Source organism: Scomber scombrus, chromosome 19 (assembly GCF_963691925.1).
Source record: "Scomber scombrus chromosome 19, fScoSco1.1, whole genome shotgun sequence".
Classification (NCBI taxonomy): Eukaryota; Metazoa; Chordata; class Actinopteri; order Scombriformes; family Scombridae; genus Scomber; species Scomber scombrus.
The window spans coordinates 26,465,286-26,486,562 of record NC_084988.1 but is presented as its reverse complement, the minus strand read 5'-3'; the positions used below and the strand labels follow the sequence as shown (position 1 = coordinate 26,486,562).

Sequence of the window (21,277 nt, the reverse complement as noted above, 5' to 3'; positions counted from 1 at the left end):
AGTCATGGCCTGGTAAGTGTCCTAAAAGAGCTGGAATAAGTCTGGAAAAGTGCTCCTGTTATAAAGCTCTGGCCGTTTTCCCCTCTCTAAAAATACCTTGGCCCTTTTTAAAAGGTCAGTGGTTATATTGTGAGATAAACCTCCAGCCGGGGGGTGGGGGGTGGGGGGGCTGACGTAAGCTTGGGTTAGCTTCCTCTTTGCGTGCAGTGTGTGATTGGTCTGGAAAGAGGGTTTTTATGAGATGCAGGTGGTTCCGTGGCCCCAGCACTAACACACTTTACTGAAGCCTTTTAAAGGGTTAACACAGAGCCGTGTGCTCTTACCACGCAGTGTTTCTAAGAGACAACGCTCTCAGGTTGACCCCTGCGGCCCCTGGGGGCGTTCAGTGAGCAGGTAGAAGCGACACACACAAAAACACAGGCACCCACCAGTGGTTGCTGCTATCTCTCTCTGCTTGTTTTTCCCTCGCAGTCAGCCGATGTTATTTATGTGCACAGAAAATGCTCAGTTTACCTTAAAAACCTGCTTTTTAAAATCTAGATATATCCTCCTACTTGGAACCAGTGCTTAGTTTTTTTGTTCTAAGGATTGCAGTCTCCCCTCATCCTCAGGTGTTGTGTGAACTTATCAGTTAAATCTTACCCACGAGCTTCCTTTTGAAATACAGCCGCTTTACGCAATCTGCTGGAATGTGATGTAGGATGACATCAGCCAGTTTGCCGTTTGCCAGTTTTGTGTTGAGCTCTCAGCAGTGAGTTAAACATTTCAGACAGGAGCTCCCTCAAAGGTACTTTCACAGATTAGATCTAAGGGATCAAAAAGCTCATTATCTCTTTGTCTGTCTGTCAGTCTGTAGGAAGTACAGTGGCCCTGAGAGCTCAACGCACTGCAATTTAGAAAATACATGCAAATATAATAACACGTGCAGCATTTAGAATAGAATGCTGAAAACCTCTGAAAATGTCTTTGCATGTGTTTTCTATGTAACTGTGTTGAACTCTCTGGGTCGCAGGGTTACTATCTGTTTCTAACATCTCTTTCTTTCTTCATGTTAAACACACATTGTCCCATTCTTCAGGGGACACTTTAAGTTTATGATATTTGCTCTGAACTACAGTCTGCAGAGACCAAAACCTGAATTTCATCATAAACTATGGTGTCTGGGTGAAGCAGAAAAGAAGAGACAAACAAACCCTCCTCCTGGGCTGACTCATGTCAGTCAAACACACATCTATCACCTGTTAGGAATGTGTATATTTTCAGTCACACTGGATTATCTTCACTTTTTGTGTCAGAAAGAGCCTCAAGCTTCTGAGCGGGGGTTTCCCATGAGGTCAGCTGAGTGACAGCTGAGAGCCAGCCTGGATACAAGATACAAAACCTGTAAAACCTCCCTGATGCTGTACTCACTGCACAACCTACTGTAGCTTAGAAATGTTGATATAAGGAGAGTATGAATATAAGAATGAAGCCATGAATCATCTTTTTTTGGGGTCATATCCATAATGTTGATTCAATTCCTACCCTTCATAAGCCTCATCTTCATTGCCTTGTAGTAAGGCAGCTGTCTGTTTTCAGGTGTCACCCAGCTCTGTATGTGCTCTGTGTAAATACACTCTGAGTCTGACAAAACATATAGAGAAATGGAAAAAGCATGATGATCTAGTATGTAAACAGTTCTTTGGTGCTATATATTGGAGATGTGCTGTAAAGTGTTCTAAGGCTAAACTAAAGCTGTGCTGTATATTCTGATATGACGATGGAGTTTGAAACCAGCTACACTAATGGAATTCAATAAAGTGTATTCACTGCCTTGTAAGGGTTTAACTATTACATACTTATCTTGAATGATTATGAAACAATAAGATCGAATTCCCCACCCCCAATACAACGGGTCAAGTTTCATATATAAGTATGTTTTACCTGTCATGACATGTATTGTTATTAATGTTGACATTATCAGGTATGGTGGGCTTCAGAACCTCCTTCTAACATGGCAGCTACCTGGTATAGTAGCTAGTGCTGTGTTTAAAATAGTGTACTTCTGTACTTACACTTAATATTTGAGTGTGTTCACACTGAGAAGTATGGAGAAATGTAGTACACTATGGTGGACTCAAAACGGTCAAAAAGTTGAGTGTGGAACCGTGCACACTTCTCGCCCTCAACGGTCAATGTAGCAGAAGAGGAGGGAGCACTTTCAAACAGTAAATGGCGGCTGAGGACGTTGTAACTACAATGAACATTGCTGCATTATACAAATGTAAATTAAACGTTATATTGTGCGCAACATTATACTGTTGTCAGATATTAGCCGTCAGTAGGTTTTTTGGGCTAATTTAGCAGTCTGTAACAATTTAGTATTTTGAACGATAACGCTAGCTTGCTAATGCTAGCTTGCTAATGCTAGCTTGCTAATGCTAGCTTGCTAACTAGCTTGCTAACTAGCTTGCTAACTAGCTTGCTAACTAGCTTGCTAACTAGCTTGCTAACTAGCTTGCTAACTAGCTAATCGTCATTTCCTGGTAAGTGCCCATTAGCTGTGCTTGAATTGAGAGAACGCTAACCTGTCAAAATTTGCACACTTCTCAAGAATGTACAGATTGTACACAGTGTACTACACAGAAGTGTACTGTACTAACAGACGTATGTGATTTGGGACACAGTGTGTGCACTAGCCATTAGTCATTAAAACTAACTTTAGCTCACACCCTTCACCCTCTCCATATCTAGCAGGTCAGGTGTTATGTAAGTCCTCCCAACATGAAGCTGTATATTGAGCAATACTGACTGTCTCTACTCAAAGTTTACCCACATTGTTTGCCACTCATAGTTTCAGTTTGAAATCATCAACTCAGTAAGTTAAGTTTCAAAATAAAGAAAGACATGAAAATTATGTAATTGACTCTTTTCTTACAATACAGTTTCTTATAATAAAACCAATTTTCAATTTCAATTTCAACTTTATTTATATATAGCACCTTAAACACAACATGGTTGATCCACAGTGCTTCGTAAATGTTCAACAGTTCACATGTGAAGTCAAATATTTGACTTATATTTCTGTATGAAACACAATGTCGCAACTTAAAATCTTTGTCTCAGTCTATAAAGTGTCCATGTTTTGGAATTTCCATGAGTAACGCCTGATACACAGTAGCAGATAATCATCCAATTATCCAGTTCAAGAAGATAAAATGAAACTACTTTGATCCTTAGTATAATAGTACAAACAAGAACAAAAGAGCAGTCTGCTGAGACAAGCAGGGTTAGATGAGATGAGTCAGTGGTAGAGTTTAATCTAGAGTTTAGTCTGGATGGCAGGGAAAGCCTTAGTTCAATTTTCCTGAGAATCCCCCATGACACGCTGTCCGTCTAAACAACCACAGCCGAACGCCGGTTTGAAGTGAAAATCTCAGTGTAGAACTCCTTTCTGATTCACTCCATCCATTAAACTCATGCCACCTCCAGTGTCTGCTCCGTCAGTCCTCAGACTCAGCGTTTCCAGGTCTTCTCACTGGTTCCTCTCCACAGGTGCATCGCTCCAAAAACGTAACCTGCATGCCTTCTTCTTCAACAAATCTCCTGTCACTCTCAGTCTACAACCGTCTCCGAGACACAAACCCGCTCTGTTTTTCTGTGCAAATGTCCGACGTTATCTTTGTCACTTATGCTCACCAGTAAAATACAACACAGTCAGGAAAACACCAGTTTAGCCTCTTCATCTCTCATCTCTTCCCATCTCCCTCTACATGCACACTTCTCCACCATAACTGAGAACTCTGACACAAACATACAACCTATATTCCTGACAGGACAATACATTTTCCAACATCTGTTACAGGACAGGTTCAAAAGTCGAGGAGCTCAAATGAACATAGAAACCTGTTTCCCTACAATGGAAATGATGGAGGACTAAATCCACAGTCCTCCTTCTGTGTAAAAATTGTCTCTTATTTATTCTTTGAAATGTTTTAAAATATTTCTATCATTCCTTTTTTCTCTTGCATGCTCTGGTCTCAAATTTCTCTTTTTCTTTTTAATTTGTTCTTTTGTTTTTGTTCCTTTTCTTTATGTTGTCACTTGTCTTTTTTATCAGTTTATCAGTCAACTGTGAAGCACTTTGAACTACATTAACCTGCATGAAAGGTGCTATTTAAATAAAGTTTGATTTGATTTGAAAAGGAGGAATGATTACAGAGAGGAAAGCCTCTTTCACTGTTCATATGGACACATGACTGTTGCTTTAAGACGGGCTTAAAAATGTGTGAATTTGTCCTTTAATAGACCTCTTGTGACTTTAAATGCTTTCTGAAACTAATAACAGATAAAACACGGCACGTTCAGTTTCAGTTGTGACAGCGTGCTGAGGTCCTGGGGCAATGACACCAGGATGAACGCTTTCCTCTGGCCATTGACCAGTGATTACACAAACATGCTGCCTAGATTACAGAGAAGGCTCATGTTCCTGTTGTGCAACTAAAAAGAGATGCTTCAGAGGGAGGAAGGTTGTGATGAATCTGTAGTATTCTATACTGACTGTAGAAAAAAATAGTCTCTGACACAAAACAGATAGCATAGAAAATGATGGTGAAGAGAACAGCAACAAAGATCTGAGCAGACCTGAAATAAACCAGAATTTCCTTCAACCCACTTAACTGAGTTTAAACAACTGCTCATATCTGGATAAACTTAAGCTGTTCAGTGTGTATTTTAGTCCAGCAGAGTGAATTTAAACGTAGAAAGAGCAGTTCAGACTATCAGTGGGACTGTTTGGAAGTTGCATCACACCTGCTTATTATCCAACTTTGTGATTGAAGCACATAAATAACCCTGAAATCGGATTGTTTGGATCTGTAAAGCAAACCTTCTCATTCTGTGTTTTTTCTCTTTCTTTCTCTTCCTCCTCTCGCTCCGTGACTCATTAACCCTTTCCGCTAGATAAGCTCGAAGAGTAACCTCGGCTGCACGCATGCTGAACGGCTCAACCTCTGATCTGTTTTCATTCGGTGCAATCATTCATAGACATTACCTCCTGACGGGCTTTATTTTATAGTTTCATTACACTTTACAAGGAGAGCATGGCGGTAGTCATGTGACAGCTCAGTGACTAATCAAGCAGGTAATTGAAGTTTGTTGAAAAAACTTTATTGATCCTACTGAAGTGAGTGAGTAGTGCTGAGTGTATGTGTTTAGTTTATTCCTGTAGTTGTGAATGAGAAAGACATGAGGAGACAGACTGGACGTCTCTACTGTAAATGATTGGTCAGTGATTCAGAGCCAATGAAGCCAGCCGTCTCTGATGTTGGACAGTGTCTTTGTCTCATCACTGCTCTGTGATTCTAGAAAGCGCGCAGCTTTTTGGAGCGTGGTTATGTAATCTGGCTCAGACACTGTCCCATCCAGCCATCTTTCTTTTCTTTTCTTTTCATTTTTCTTTTTTTTTTCTCCACGTCAGTCACTTCCTGTCTGTCCAACAGTTTGGTACAGAGACAGACGATCATTCATCAGACTGCCAGAGACATTGATCTGGATCATCTCAGTTTACAGAGGGATGATGAGGCTCTCTCACAGCAGACATGCAGACTTGTCTAACAGGTGGACTTTAACAATGGCTGAATTCCTTTCAGGTGTAGCAGTGCCAGGGTCCTGGTATTCTGTGTGTGTATGTGTGTGTGTGTGTGTGTGTGTGTGTGTGTGTGTGTGTGCTCGACTTTTTGGCACAGTAAATGGAAGAGAGTCTTCTTCACTCTTTGTCCTGCTATGAACAGTAAAAAGAGAAATCTACCTGTTATGCAGCCAGATGTTGGCCACCGCGTGCATTTGTTTTGGAAGCAAGTGAAAGAAAGATGCTACTTATATCTTTTCATAATGTAATATGACAACAAACATACATCAAATATTTATTTCTCGGCTTCACTCTATTCTTTTAACTACACCACAGCTCGCTCTCTTCATTCACTTTCTAGCACACTCTACCACTGCCTCTCTTCCCTTCCCTGTAGTAACATTTCACAACAGAAAGTTAGTCATAATAATAATAATAATAATAATGATGATTTATTCCTATTCTTATTATGATATATAATTACTTTAATTCTTATTACATAACTAAAATAAATATGCATAATTCCTTGTATATTATAAATAAATATAAATGATTGAATGTATCAATATATGAATTGTATTAATAGTCCTCATGTTTAAATGAATAGGTGAAACTTACAGTGACACACAACATTTCATTTCTCATTGTAAAACCATATGTACATTGAGATAATGGTGTGTTAATGTTAAGTGACATATGCAAACACATGTTTTAAGTTCATACAGATCTGAAATGCTAAAGTCCAGCAGGTTACATGATTTATTCCAATAGACGGCAGTTCAGAGAGCCGCTGTGTGAACTCTGCAGTTATGTAATATACTGCTGAATGATGCATCAGTGCAGTATGAAGGGAAACCCCTGTCACACTGCTCATGAATATTTCAATAAAAAAAAGCCCTCCTGTTATTCCTCATATTTTACCTTGAGCCACTTTTCTAACACAAACGTACATTCATACTCTGATTATGATGTAGTTTTTGACACACAGGACCTCAACACAAAACAAGCAGAATCATTAAAAGAAAGGAAGGAGTCTCTGTGGGGAAATCTATCACTTGGTGTTATTCATCTCCTGAGTCTGTGTTCAAAGACTTTCTGCTCTCAATTTGCGTCTTTGCGTAGGTGGTTCCAGCACATCTGCCAGCTTTCCTTTTTACTGTTTCATCAGTGTGGAAAAAAAAGTCGACTTTGTGCCTCTAATTGGCCCCCAGTGAGACAGAACTCTCTCAGCTAAACACTGAGGTACCAAAAAAGGTCCTTTTACTTCCCATATTGTTTTATTCAGAGACTGGGCTGACAGCAGGTAGAAAAACTGTTATTGTGGAATCCAGGCTCACATGGTAGCAATTCTAAGAGACTGTGTACATTTAAAGTGTGAAACTAAAGCCGGTTATTCTTAAATACAGTACGACAACACCAAAGTATTCTTTCCCAGTGAGGTTGCAAGGTAATTGATAAAAATGAAATGAAGTAGCCTAACTATACAGTCCTTGTAAATCAAACTCATTTTTAAGAAGTTTAATTCAAATTAGAAAACACACTAAAAAAAATATTGCTTTAATTATGTTGCATTAAAAATAGGAAATTGCCAGTAGATAGGTTTGCCTTTCTGTTTGTTCTTCTGGCGCGACGTCTTGGTTAGCAGCTAGTTAGCATGGCTTTTTAGCCAATGGACCATATAAAAGTAAAGTGTATGGATGACACCATATGTTTACAGACATCCACATATAGAAACAGATGAAAGAGCAGCTGGAAAAGGAGTGAAAAATAGCATGTCCACCCAGGTGACTACTGTCTATTTGACCCAGTAATGAATGCTGATTAAACCCTTCTTACTGAAGACATAACCACATGTTTATAGGCTGTTTTGTTCAGTGTATGAAGAGTTGTAGTTTAGTTAGCTACACATGGCAGATGATGTGAGGACTCATCTCTGACTACACCTCCTGTCTGCAAGATGTAGGGACTATTGTAGACATGTTCAAATCCATTGGAATTGTATTAGAATTGAGGGCAGAGCAGCTTCCAGACTCTCTACAGTGCAACACACTAAAGTTATCTTCAGCTATCTTGTAGTTCATCTTTAAAAACGGCAGCAGTTGCAAACATTTGATTGAATGACTTAATGTTAATAACAGTGGTTAATAAGCACCTCCCTCTCATTTTGTTATTCTCATACAGGCAGGAGACTGTAAGATACTTTCTGATTCATTCATTCATTCATTCATTCATTCAGTTAACTTTTTGCTGTGGACCTTTCATCTTGTCTACCAGTTATGTTTCATATATTCATCAGCATGCAAGGTCATTAATAAAGCAGTTGATCAGGAATTGATAAGGCAAATCGATAAAGAATCGAACCGATTAGGCAGATCAATAATGGCATCGGCATCAATTAAATAGTATAAGTTCCCATCCCTAGTTATGTAGCCTAGTAGTGTTTGTTAAAAAGGTATCCAGTAGCACAGACTGTACACTATAAATAACCCTGCTCTAAAAATGTCCCGATCTTAAACTGAGATCTTGAACCAAAACAAGTTGAACAGTAGATGGAAGCTGTGGCAGACAGTCATCGTAATGTTTACTCGATCCTTTTGCGGTTACCAACAGTTGTGATTGTGTTTGCTCTGCCCTGCTTTACTTTAGCAGGTGTTGAGGAGAAGCTCAGGTAGCGTTTCACCTGCTTGTTGTATGCACACAGATTTATAACAATGACTAATTCTTGTTGTATGTGAGCGTTTGTGTCAGAAGCACAGTTGACTCTGATATCCATGAATCCTCTTTCTGAAGGAAAACAACACAATGAACTGCTTTGGTTGTTTAGTGAGCAAAGACACACTGACGCCACTATTCCTCACAAAAGTCACCGCCTGTCTAGTTAGTTGTAATAGATGTGTTTTCATTTACAAGCATCGTAGAGCTAATTGCCACTTAGTTGTATTTGCTGGCTCCCTCTGTGACGCCCAGAGATCCTATATATCCTATAACATGTTAAACACATCATTCATGTTAGCAGTCTGTGACAGTATACTCAGCTGAGCCTCTGTTTGCATTACAAGATATCTTAGAGTTTCGGTCTCAAAACACTGGCACTTAATTTTGTGTGTGTGCAAAAATAATGTTGCTGGTCTGGATGCACCTGTATGTCAGGAAGTGCTTCCAGTGTGTAATTTGAGAGAGTCAGAGCAATTTATGCTGAACTATGAAACAATGATGTATGTTGTGTTTGTCAGGGGGGGTTAAAGTCAGACACAGGTTCTATTAACATACTTATATGTGACCATACTGGATTTTCGGAGCAGATAATGATTTGAAAAATTCTGATATTGCCCAATAAACGTATACATCAATACACATTTTTTGTATTGATCCCTCAAATATGGTTATCAAACACTTGTGACAAAGATATGTAATGGAGGCATGATATTTTACAGTTTAACAATAATCTTTATTGTATAAAATGAATGATAAAATCTGTAAACTTCACTGTGAATTTAATAACTAATTACTATCAATAAAACAAACACATAGACCAAAAAATAGGCCTGTCACAATAATTATCGACTTATCATGCAATAATGTAATTATCAACATCATCATGTCTATATATGGACATGACCTGTTTTTGAACTCAGTATTGTCACACTTCACATTAGCAGCTAAGATGCTATTCATGTCACATTGGCTAAGTGAGTAGTGTCCTCCATTCCTCACTGTGTACGTCCTGATTGGAGACTGTAGAAGAATTAAAGGTAAATAACTCTGTCCCCAACCATAATGACACTCTGTGTTTTTACTCTCCAATCCCACTTTCATTATTATACTATTATATTATTATTATATCAGTGGTATAAAATGATCTTCAAATGACAATAATATCGTTTATCGCGATTATTTCTGAGACAATATATCGTCCAATAGAAGTAGCTATCATGACAGACCAACCATAAAAACATATTCAACTTAAATTAAGAAAAAGTCAAATATGCATAAAATGATGCCTATATAACTTTAAAGTAAAAATGATTAAATGATCATGAATATATCAGTCCATATCATACAACATATACGCCGATACCACTATATGATCAATGTAGATATATGGATGGATGGATAGATATGGTTAATATCGGTCAATAATATTGGCTGACCGATATTGATTGTGCTCTATTCAGGACAACCTTTATATCTGCTAAAGCATCAACATTCCCTTGTCATCTTGACATCAGAGCACAGGAGACAGACTGTGTGTCAGATGTGTAATATGTGTGATAACATCACATCAGCTTTGTCTATCACTAGTGATTGTATAGAAAAGAAAGAATGCATCAATGTATTTTCTAATCTGTTTATCATGTGCAGGGAATAAAAAATAGAATCATTCATTTCTTTATAGATGTGTTATTTAGTTTTCCAGTCTAAACACCGTGTCTACCTTCAAATACCAAGTAGACTGTTTCACATGAACCATTAATTCTCTGGAAGTTTGCAGCAGCCCTGAAAAAACATGTATCTGATTGTTACAATTCTTTGCTACTGAAGTGAGACTGCGTTACGTTCCAGCCCATTGTGTTTCTGAACAGCGCTGAGCTCAATACATGTGCAGCATCACAAGCATGACTGTACATTTTCCTGCTGACATACAGAAGCTTTGATGTGTGGTGGCAAAACCAGTTTCTAAAAAAAGACATAGACACAAAATTCAGCATTAAGATAAGATAAGATAAGAAATTCCTTTATTAGTCCCACAATGGGGACATTTGCAGTGTCACAGCAGCAAGTGGATAGAAAAACTAGAAAGAACATCAATAAAAAGAATGAAGTACCACATGTTTTAGATTTGCAGATATCTTTTTACATTTTCTGTAGTGTTTTCTCTTGTTCTCTAATTTGCAGTACACTAACCTACCAGTAGGTTTCAGAATATAAAAATGCTCCTGTTAGTTTCTTTCTCATGACTCTAAACATGTGAAAAACACTTTAATTTACACTATAACTACCTGTGGTGCACTAATTTTCAAGCAAATTTGTCTATAAAGGTTTGTGGAGTTGCTTTTAAAACGCAACAAACAGTCGTGTATAAGGAGAGTGGGCCCTGTTCCCAGAGCCCCACCTTTCTCTCTAGGGGCCACACGGCTCCAGCTCTGCACAGTGGATGTTGAATGAATTAAAAAGGCTTGGCGCTGGTCCCGATAGTGAGTGGAGCTCTATTTATAAATTCCACTCAGGACTCTCATAAAGGCCGGGTTAGCCCCATGCACACGCACACACACACACACACACACACAATAACATTATGCAACTCGATTCTGTTGTGTTTGAGTTTACTGAGTCATTGGCTGACAGCCAGAGCAGACTATACAGCCAATCCTAATCCTTCATTCTTCAATCCACGTTAACACCTGCTGCTATTACGACTGAGTTTAAATATCCCAGATAAACACAGTGTGCTGCTTTTACTAATAGTCCTCACTGTGAAAGTCACTCTTGCAACATCATATTATGGTACCTGTCACTATTGCAGTATATGATTATAAGATTATCATTATTACATGTGTGTTAGTGTAGCTCAGTAAGGAAGGGGAGGTGTAGTCCTGACTTCATTCTTGGTGACACTCACACATTCATGCAGAATGTTAAAAATTCATGCAAACAAGTTCAAATGAATAAAATCTAATAAAATGGAAAATATGTGGGTAAGTGCTTTCATATAAACAGCCGGAGTGTGTTGATGATGGCTCATACTCATATAAACACAAATGAAGGTAGTGTGTAGGCCGGCCCTCAGTGCAGTTCTTGCTTTTTTATTGGTGTTGGTTTCTGTTGGTAAGCTGTCACAGCTGTATGGCAGCACATTCATCTCTTCTAATGAAATGACTTTGTTTACTCACCCAAAGAATGCAGGATTTATTGAAACACCGTTTGCCCTGCCAGCAGCGTGATCTGTCCGTCAGTATTGATCATTTCTCTGAGGACAGAACCAAAGTGGAAAATGTAACCTTTGACTAATACTCAGCCAGATCTGCTGAAGATTACAGCCAAACAATGACATTAGTTTATCAGTTGTAGCTTCTCAAATATGAGGATTTGCAGCTTTTCTTTATTTGATGTTAATTTGTCGTATTTGATAGCAAGTGGAACATTTTTTAGGTTTAGGAGACGATGATGACGTTTTAACTACTGAGACACTTTGACTGAGTGAAGGAGCAGAAACAATGATCATAAACTATAGAATCAAGGGAAAAGTGATGAACTTTGAATTTCCCTGAGCGTGCATAATACATTACAGTTACTTTCCAATGGAATGCACGCACACACACACACACACACACACACACACACACACACACACACACACTCACACACTCACACACACAATCTCTACTCACACTGTCTATTAAAGGCATAACATGACCTAAAAATCAGCTTTTTAAAATCTAAGTTGTATGCACACACACACACACACACACACACACACACACAAAGCACCAAACTAACAAGGCAGTGTACAGAATCATAACCAGGGCTTTTTCTCTGAGGCACTGTGGCTCAGATTTAATGATCAAACAGTAACAGTAAAGCTCACACGCCTTCATATAGGCTTAATTTAGGGCTGTATATATATATATATACACATATTCAACACAACCACTGCAGTGTATAGTCAAGTGCTTTATATGTGTTTCTGCAAAGCTGTCATTTTCCATATTAGATGAACAACGTCTCTCTTGTGAGTAATTACCTAATTAGTTATCTTGGGGACACACACAGTCAGACCTGTAGAATAACATGAGCCACAACTTTAAAAGAAACCTATTATACGCAGTGAATGTGATGTCGTCTGATGATGTCATGTTTCCAGGTGTAGTATCCAAAGCAGAGCTGTGGTTCCTGTAAGAAAAAGGACTGCAGCAGCCTCACACTGTTTGACTCTTTAATGAAAGATGAGGTCACAGTGTTTGGACCCGCTGGGACACCACACAGTGTGTTCTCATGAATGTGTCATTTTATAAGCTGCTGATTTATTTCTTTGAGATTGGCAAAGAGAGACGCATTAAGTGAAATCACTCGGCTCTTACTCGCTCGGTCTGGTCTCACAGAGAGTGTGCTGTTCTAGCCACAGATCCCTCATATTCCTTCCACATGATGTTATTGTTTATTTGTTTATAAGGAAAATACAAATCCCACAATGCAATATCAGATGGGGGAAAAAGAGAAACAGCTACTGGCAAGGTTTCCTGTACATTTGGTTCAGATATTCATGTTTCTCTTAGGATTAGGTGAGGGTATCAGACATTAGCTATTAGATGGAATGTCACAGAATTTGGTTACGGATACTCATTTTTCCTCCACCATGAAGTCCACATTTCTATTTTATTTAATGAAATGAATGGCTGACAGTGAATGGCTGGATTGTAGTGATATTAGCTTCAGATATTCATGTTCCCCTCAGGATGAATTCTTGTACTGTACTTTGTGGTTAATGTTAACATGTATTAGCGTGCGTTAGTGTTACGTTAACGTAAATGTGAATATTCTCTGTGTTTTTAGTCCTTTATGACAGTAAACTGATTTATATTTGAGTTGTGGACTGTTGTTCAGGACAAAACAAGACATTAGATGACATCATCATGGGTCATCGCGTGTTAGCATGTGTCAGTGTTACGTTAGCATGCTAACACGCTAAACTAAGATGTTGAGCATTCATGTCTTATAAATATCAGCATGTTAAAGTTGTTAACAATGATTAGTCAATTACTGATTCCTTTCCAAGTATTTTGATAATGGAATCATTGTTTTGAGTCATTTTTTTTTAAAGAAAAAGGGTAAAAATTCCAGCTTCTCAAATGTCATTGAATCAGACAATCTTCATTTATATAGCGTCAAATCACAACAAAAGCCATCTCAAGGGACTTTACACATATGGCGCTTTTCCACTTCAGCTTGGAACCTCTCCAGAGCAGGTACTTAAAAAGTACCAGGTACCAGGTACTATCCCTGATGGAAAAGCAAAAAAAAACGAGTCGAGTCGAGCCGAGTAGTGCTAAAACTGTATAATGAAAAAGCGCCAATAGAGCAGGTCTAGACTGTAGCATACGCTGTCATTTAGGTTAAAGTGACCCTTGGGTTAGGCTTAGTGGATGTCAATATTCTCTTTATGCTTTAGTCCTCTATGACAGTCATTTGAATATATTTGAGATGTGGACGGTTGGTTGGGACAAAGTAAGACATTAGAGGGCGTCATCTTGGGCTTTGGGAAACTGTGATCAACATTTTTCACCGTTTCCTGACATTTCGTAGACTAAGCCATACATCTATTGAGAAAATAATTGACAGATTAATCAATAATGAAAGAAAAAGGCAGTAGCTGCAACCACTAATCAATTGGTTGCCAACTATTAAATGAACTGCCAACTATATTGATAATCAATTAATCATTTAGAGTCATTTTTTAAACTTAAAATTCTCATATTCTCTGATTTCTGCCTCTTAAATGTGAAAATGTTCTTGTTTCTTTAGTATTTTAAAACAAATAGAATAGATTTAGGTTGTGGACTGTGGGTCAGGTCATAATAAGACAGAGGATGTCATCTTGGGCTTTGGGAACCCATTATCATCATTTTGCACCATTTTCTGACATTTTATGGACCAAACAAATAATCGATTAACGGAAACAATATTCAACAAATGAATACATATTAAAAATAATTGTCAGTGGCAGCTGTAGTGTGCATTGATCTCTTTATCAGAGATGGGTTTATTGACGGATTGTGTTTCAGATTTCAGCCATTCATTCATTCACAATCATTTATATTGATGACGCTCTGCTTTATTGAAGCTTCCATCATTGAATAACTCATGCCAACATGTGATAGGATGTTTTCTGTAGTTTATAGCATTGGTTCTTTTATAAATGTTCTTAAACACGCTCTTCATTTCATCTCACGTCTCGCTCATCTCGCTCCAGGCTCCGTCTCTCACATCCTCTGCATCACGTCCTCTTCCTGTCATCATCTCTCTCTCTCTCTCTTGTTTTCTCACCTCCCTCCATCCCTCCATCCTCTGCCCCCTCCCTGTGTCTGCTCTAACAAAGATTCATGCATTAAAGCCTCAGCGACGCCTCTTGAATACCAACTCTGGCATTCTGTGAGAACAGTGGGGGGAATTCTCTGTGTTGAGGAGTTCCCATGTGAGGAAACACTGGAGAGGACAGACATGCTGTTGGACTGATGGGCTCTACACCAATGCCAGTACAGACACTAACTTTGACCCCCTCCATGATGTAAAGGGACATTTTCCTCCCATGTATCTGTCTCTACCCATCAGGCCACAGTGAAGCAGCCCTGCCTCCAGAAATCAATATTATTACAGCAGCCTCAGCTCTCATTACCCTCGGTGTGCACGAGGCACAGTTATCCCCGGTGCCTCCAGTGAGTCACACTGGACATAAAGATGAATAACAGCTGACTTTGCTGCCATGGTAACCCTCCAGAGCTCCTCCCAACCTCTCTCTCGTTGCCATTCGCCCCCATACGTCTGCTGTCTTAGCTCTGGTGCAGTCTGGACTCAGGGTAATAAAGGAGGGCTGAGACATGAGTGGAATTTTCCAACATAAACAAGTCAACACCAACATGCTGCAAAGCCCCCCCCCCAATCTATAACACGTCTCAATCTGCGAAACTCTTGGTAAAATGAACTATGGCTGCATGATATGGTCAAATTATCACATCTCAGTATTAAAGCCAAATATATCTCGATATCGATACGATATGACACCTGTTTGAAATTTGAAATTTCAATTTTTTGTAGAAACAGTGAAAATGAAGCATTCTTAATCATAATAATACCAAATGGACCTTACAGTGCAGTTACTCAACAAAATAGTTTATTAATCACCACACACCAATAACTGTCTTAAGCTGCATTGGAATAAAAATAAACAATTTTCTGCAGCTTCTACTTTGCAACAATGCTTTAACAATATTTTAATGTAACAACAAAATGAAACAAATAAGGACCCGTTTACTCATATTCTGAGTCCAGATGTCGTTATCAAGGCAAGGGGGAAATAAAGTTCAATTTTTGTTCAAAAAAGATAAAGAAAAATCCTGTCCATGTCTGGGAAAAGTAGAACCGCCGCAAAGGTCTGACAGACCATCATATGTTGACGAAAGTAAATGGTAAATGGACTGTACTTAAATAGCACCTTTCTAATGTTTTAGTTTTTGACCACTCAAAGCACTTTTACACTACATGTCACATTCACCCATTCACACACATTCATACACTGATGACAGGAGCTACCACACAGGGTGCCAACCTGCTCATCAGGAGGGAAACTAACCATTCACACACATAAAACTAGACATGAGTACATTTTTATTCTTTTAAAGCTAAATTTATAGCATTTCTGTGCGCTTAATTTGTGACATATGTTTATAAAAAGACCTGTAACGTGCTGAGAACATAACATTAACTGTGCATTAGATGAAGTCAGGATCATAAAGATGAAACGAACTTCAGCATCAGTCAGAAAGTCAGGACTAGGTAACGTATTTACCCGATTAGACGTCTCCTCGGGACTCTGTGGGTGTGATTTTGATTGACATGTCCCTCGCAGTTTGTCAGCGTCGTTGCTCCCGTGAGTGCGAGACAACAAACACCTTCATTAGTCTAATTGGTACATAGAGTGTGATGATGTAACCATGTCGTTTTCCAGCATAATCAGAGCTGCGTGGGTGTGCAGGGACCGTAAGTGTTCGCGACATGTGGGAGAGATTCAGAGACGCTACAGTGATCGGTAGTAGTCGGTCATGTGAAGGTTTAAAATACTGCATTACAAAATGACATTATAACTGTTAAATGTGGGTTTAATTACACTGAGCCATGGCCTCGAGGGATTTCTGTATTATTAAGTGGCAAGTCAAATATAGCAAAGCTTTCAGAAAAATCAGTTTCCCAGTTATAATTAGAAATAGGTGATATAGATATAGCTAGAGATGTTGATGTGAACATATTTACAAGTTGGAACGATTTGAAACTAGATATGACATTACTGTAAATATCACATGTGATGTTGAGATGTCTAATTTCATTAACGGTCCTCAAAATCTGATCATTGCTCTCTGAGATTTCATTCTTATATCAGGATGTTTAATCTGAGATAAGAGCAAGAAAGATGATAGATAATAGAGTGGAAAAGAGACTGCGTGTCTTTATGTGTATGTGTATGAGTGTGTGTGTGTGTTTCTCAGTGCTGTTCCTCTGCTATGATGAAATCCCTTTGAGGGTGTTGCTTCTCCTCTCTCTCTCTGTTAGAACTCTGGCTCTGGTTTCATGATGACTGACATTGTTTTTGTTGTGTTTGTGTGTTGCAGTTGAGAGAGAGGTGGTTCAGAAGAGGACCTTCACACGATGGATGAACCTACATTTAGAAAAGGTTTGTTCAGAGCTTCATGAAAACACATCAGAGGAGAAAGTGTAATCATGGTTTCCACACAGAGCTGCTCACTGAGCGTTCATTCACCACCTGAGTGCAATAAGACTATTTCTTTTATCATCACTTCAGCCTTAAAGCCCAGCATAGCTCCATCCTCACCACACAGTTTATCATGAAGCTTGTATGTGCTTTACTCTGCAGCAGAGACACGTGCTGCACATAAACACCAGCTGCACTCTCTCCATCACTGCGTGAATTATACATGCAGGAGTGTGGAGCTGCATGTGTGCACAATGAAACTTTAATGAGGATGTAAAGTGTTAACCTGGGAGAACACTGGTGATGTTACATGTCTGGTCAGGCCCCCCAGTCCAGTCCTTCTTCTCATGGCCCAGTTGAGACGCTTCCTACGTTGCCTCAGGTTCAGAAGTGGCTTGACCCGAGTAACCCGACAGTTGTAGCCCATCTCCCGGATGCGTCTGAATGTGGTGGTTTTTGAAGCTCATTCCACTCTTTCTGGATCTCTACCAGATTCTTGAATCTTCTCTATTTGATAATCCGCTGAAGCCCACAGTCATCTCTTTTGCTGGTGCATCTTCTCCTGCCACATTTTGCCCTTCCACTAGACTTTCCATTGACATGCTTGGACACAGCACTCTGTGAACAGCCAGCCTCCTTAGCTATGAACTTTTGTGGCTTACCCATCCTATGGAGGGTATCAATGATGGTCTTCTGGCCAGTTGTCATGTCTGCAGTCTTCCCCATATTGAACCCAACTGAGACAATTGAACAAAACTGAAGCAATTTAATGACACCTGGGGAAACCTGTGCAGGTGTTTTGAGTTTAGTAGATGATTCGTGTGTGACACTCAGTTTAAAACATTCATGCCCTGCAAAATTTGGGCTGATTTCTTCACAGTATTCTAATTTTTTGAATTCCTGTTTTCGTGGGTTTTATGAGCTGGAAGCCCAAATTATGTAAAAATAAATAAATAAATACTTGAAATTGTTTAAATTGTGGGCCCTGAATCTATAATCTATGAAAGTTTAACTTTTTGAATGGAATTATGGAAATTAAACAACTTTTCCATGATATTCTAATTTTTTGGAAAGGGTCTGTACATTTAAAATGGACAAGTTTGGCAAAAAAAAAAAAAAAAATCAGCATTTATTTATTTATGTATTTAGTCATGTATGCATATAATTATACATGTATTTCTTAACTCATAAATGAGATATAGTTGGTGCAAGGTGCAATTTTAGGAGAATTTCTGTTTATGAATAAAACATTTGGCATAAAGAATGACAACATTAAAAAAAAAAAAAAAAAAAAAAAAAAATATATATATATATATATATATATATATATATATATATATATATATATATATATATATATATATATAATGTATGTGGTGTAAGAGGTGCAATTTTAATTCCAGAAGTATATAAGGAAAAAATCCATAATGACAGTATAACAAAATGAATAAGAAAATAATGTGAACCTCTGTATTGTTAATGCACTAACTTTACTTTAACCGTGTTTAGTTTACTTGATGGAGATCCAAGACTTAATAATAATGTATCTTTGTCACAAAGTGCACTGATGTTAGATTCTAGCACATTCTAAGAAGAGTATTACCTGTAAATACAAGTAAACATTCAATGAATTCTATTCAAGTTTTACCCAAAAAATGAGCAGTGAAGATGAATATTTCTTCCGCCCACAGCAGGGTCTGCAGGTTCCTCCCAACCTGCACCAGGTAGGACAGCCTGTATGTAGCCTGAGAGGCAAAACTAGGATTGATGCTCTAAGTGCACAGTAACAACTACAGGCACTCAGAGAACATCAATATTTTCATCAACTCCTCTCTTCTCTGGCTGGAAAGTAAAATGACAATCTTTTAAAGAGCAAATCAAAGTGAAAGTGTAAAAGTGAGTGTCTGCCCCCCCCCCTTCTTTTAGGTGACTCTAGTCATGCTTCATATCAAACCCATACCTCTAAAAGCAGCGTTCTCTTCCTTTTTCTCTACCTGCTACAGTCACCTGTACATTCAGACCCAGAGAGCTCCAGCAGAGTCTTACCTCACTGTCCCTAGTTTCACTCCTGAGACTCTGTGTTTGGCTTCTGCCTGTCATGGCTGAGTCAGAGTGAGCCAGGAGTCTGAACGTCTCATCAAGCCTTTTGTCTCGTGTCACACAATGAGCCTCTCTTCTCTTACTCGCTCTTTGGCCCCGCATCAAATCTCTGACCCACTAATTGACAATCATACATTTGTCTTCTGTCATCTTTGGAAAGTTCCAGTCACTTTACCCCGACCGCTGCCACAGTTCACCGTGTTCAGACAAGTCCAACAAATGCCTGAGTTAGTAATGATCACATGGTAGCTGAGCCTCAGCATGCTGTGGGTCACTGACTGATCTGTAGAGATAAAGATAAAATAGTTTATGCTTTAACACATGGTTTATTTTATTCCACTGTTTATTTTGAAAGTGGTTGTGTTGAATTTTTGAGAGACAAGAGTTGAAATGAGGGCTGTCCAGCACCATCCACAGTGATGAATTGGTGCTATTCATATTTATTTATTTACTTGCATTTATATTTTTATTAATGTAACTTTATTATTGTTTTTGTGCAGAACAGATTGTATACAATCTTCAAATGTATTACCTCCCATCATAATATAACCAACCACAATTTGCTAATCATCATAGAAGCTGTAAGTGATTCATGAGGTTTTGATTACAAATCAGCTCAGAGCACAGCCAGCACTGCTCAGTATTATCTGAAGTAGCACTGCTGGTAATGATTATATTCATAAATCTATCAATTATGAATTCATTCAAATGAATGATGAATGAGTGAGTAGTCAGAGGCTAACCAAACCCAAAACCTTCAGATTGCTTATTTTGTGTCATTAGAAGTCTGAGCTGTTCTGTTATTCTGAATTTAAATGTATTGATGCTCATGATATTTGACCCCAGCATTAACTGCTTTTCTGTTCAACAATAGCCATTCAGTTCATTTCCATTCTGTAGTTACCTTATTATGCATGTATGTAGGCTGTTGAATATGATAAAGACTTAAGTTGGTGCATATGCATATTACATTTTCTCCCTTTCTTCTTTTCATTCGCTGACCTTTGATGGTACAAAGAAAGAACCCAATATTAGAAATATATTGTATAATGGTATTAATTAGTAATTAAATGATTTGTATAAGTGCAGGAAATAATTATTGTTGAGATCCATATATGGAGCTGTTATTCTAGCAATCATTGATTTATGGAGAAAGGATGGGATTTAATAAGTGTTTACTTCTTCCCACTCCTTTTCGGATGTGGTTGACAATCTTGCATTGTGTTATGCTTACTGTTATGTGTAAGGTTGTAAGGTTATTGTTTTCACTATGACCATTTTTTTCCCCCCACACATTCGAAATAACATTTTCAAATCAAAAGAAAGCCATTGTAGTGTTTTAGTAGTGTCTACTTATACTTGACTTCATCTGTCACAGTATAAACTGTTTAACAGGAATGGTTTGCAGGCAGTTATGAGATAGTAGTCAATGGTACAAATATATCTTTTGAATAAAGACCCGGCTAACAAGCTTCACGATGTCTACTGGACTGAAATGAAAATGAAAAATACTTTGGGTGGAGAAAATGGCTCAGTACAGAGGTAATAGAAAGAAGCAAGGAGTGTTATTGTGACTGACTCTGGCCTCATGAATAGCTGCAGGCACAGTCTATTATGTGGATGAAGTTTGCAGTGCTACTTTGTGATGTGACCGTGCCTTTAATAATCTATATTAAAACAACATGAATCCTCTCAGCTCACTGTTTGTTTGACTACACTTTAAACAAATGAATACATGCTGCTTTTCTTCATGTTTCTGACAGTTTGCTGCCCCTAGTGGTCATTACACACATGGTTTCAGACAGATCTGTGGGACCTGAACTTTTAAAGCAAATTATTAAAACGCAAAGGTATAAAACCAATCAGGGTGAAAAGGCGTTTACAGTAATGTCTAATACTACCTTTCCTCTTTCTTTCCCTCCATTCTAAGTGTGACCCACCCATCGAGGTCCACGACCTTTTCCGGGACATCCAGGATGGACGCATCCTCATGGCCCTGCTGGAGGAGCTCTCTGGATGCAAGCTGGTCAGACTCTGTTTTTACACAGTATACAATGTTGTGTATAATAATCACATTAGCAGTACTCGTA

General features: G+C 38.5%; 1 protein-coding gene across 1 annotated transcript in view; it reads left to right on the top strand.

Moving 5' to 3' along the window:
- Window positions 1-21,277, top strand: part of clmna (calmin a) — a 53,441-nt gene that overhangs the window by 15,492 nt on the left and 16,672 nt on the right. The window contains exons 2-3 of the mRNA XM_062440958.1: window positions 16,987-17,048; window positions 21,118-21,213. Coding sequence (XP_062296942.1) covers window positions 16,987-17,048; window positions 21,118-21,213 — 158 coding nt within the window. The remainder of the gene's footprint in view (window positions 1-16,986; window positions 17,049-21,117; window positions 21,214-21,277) is intronic.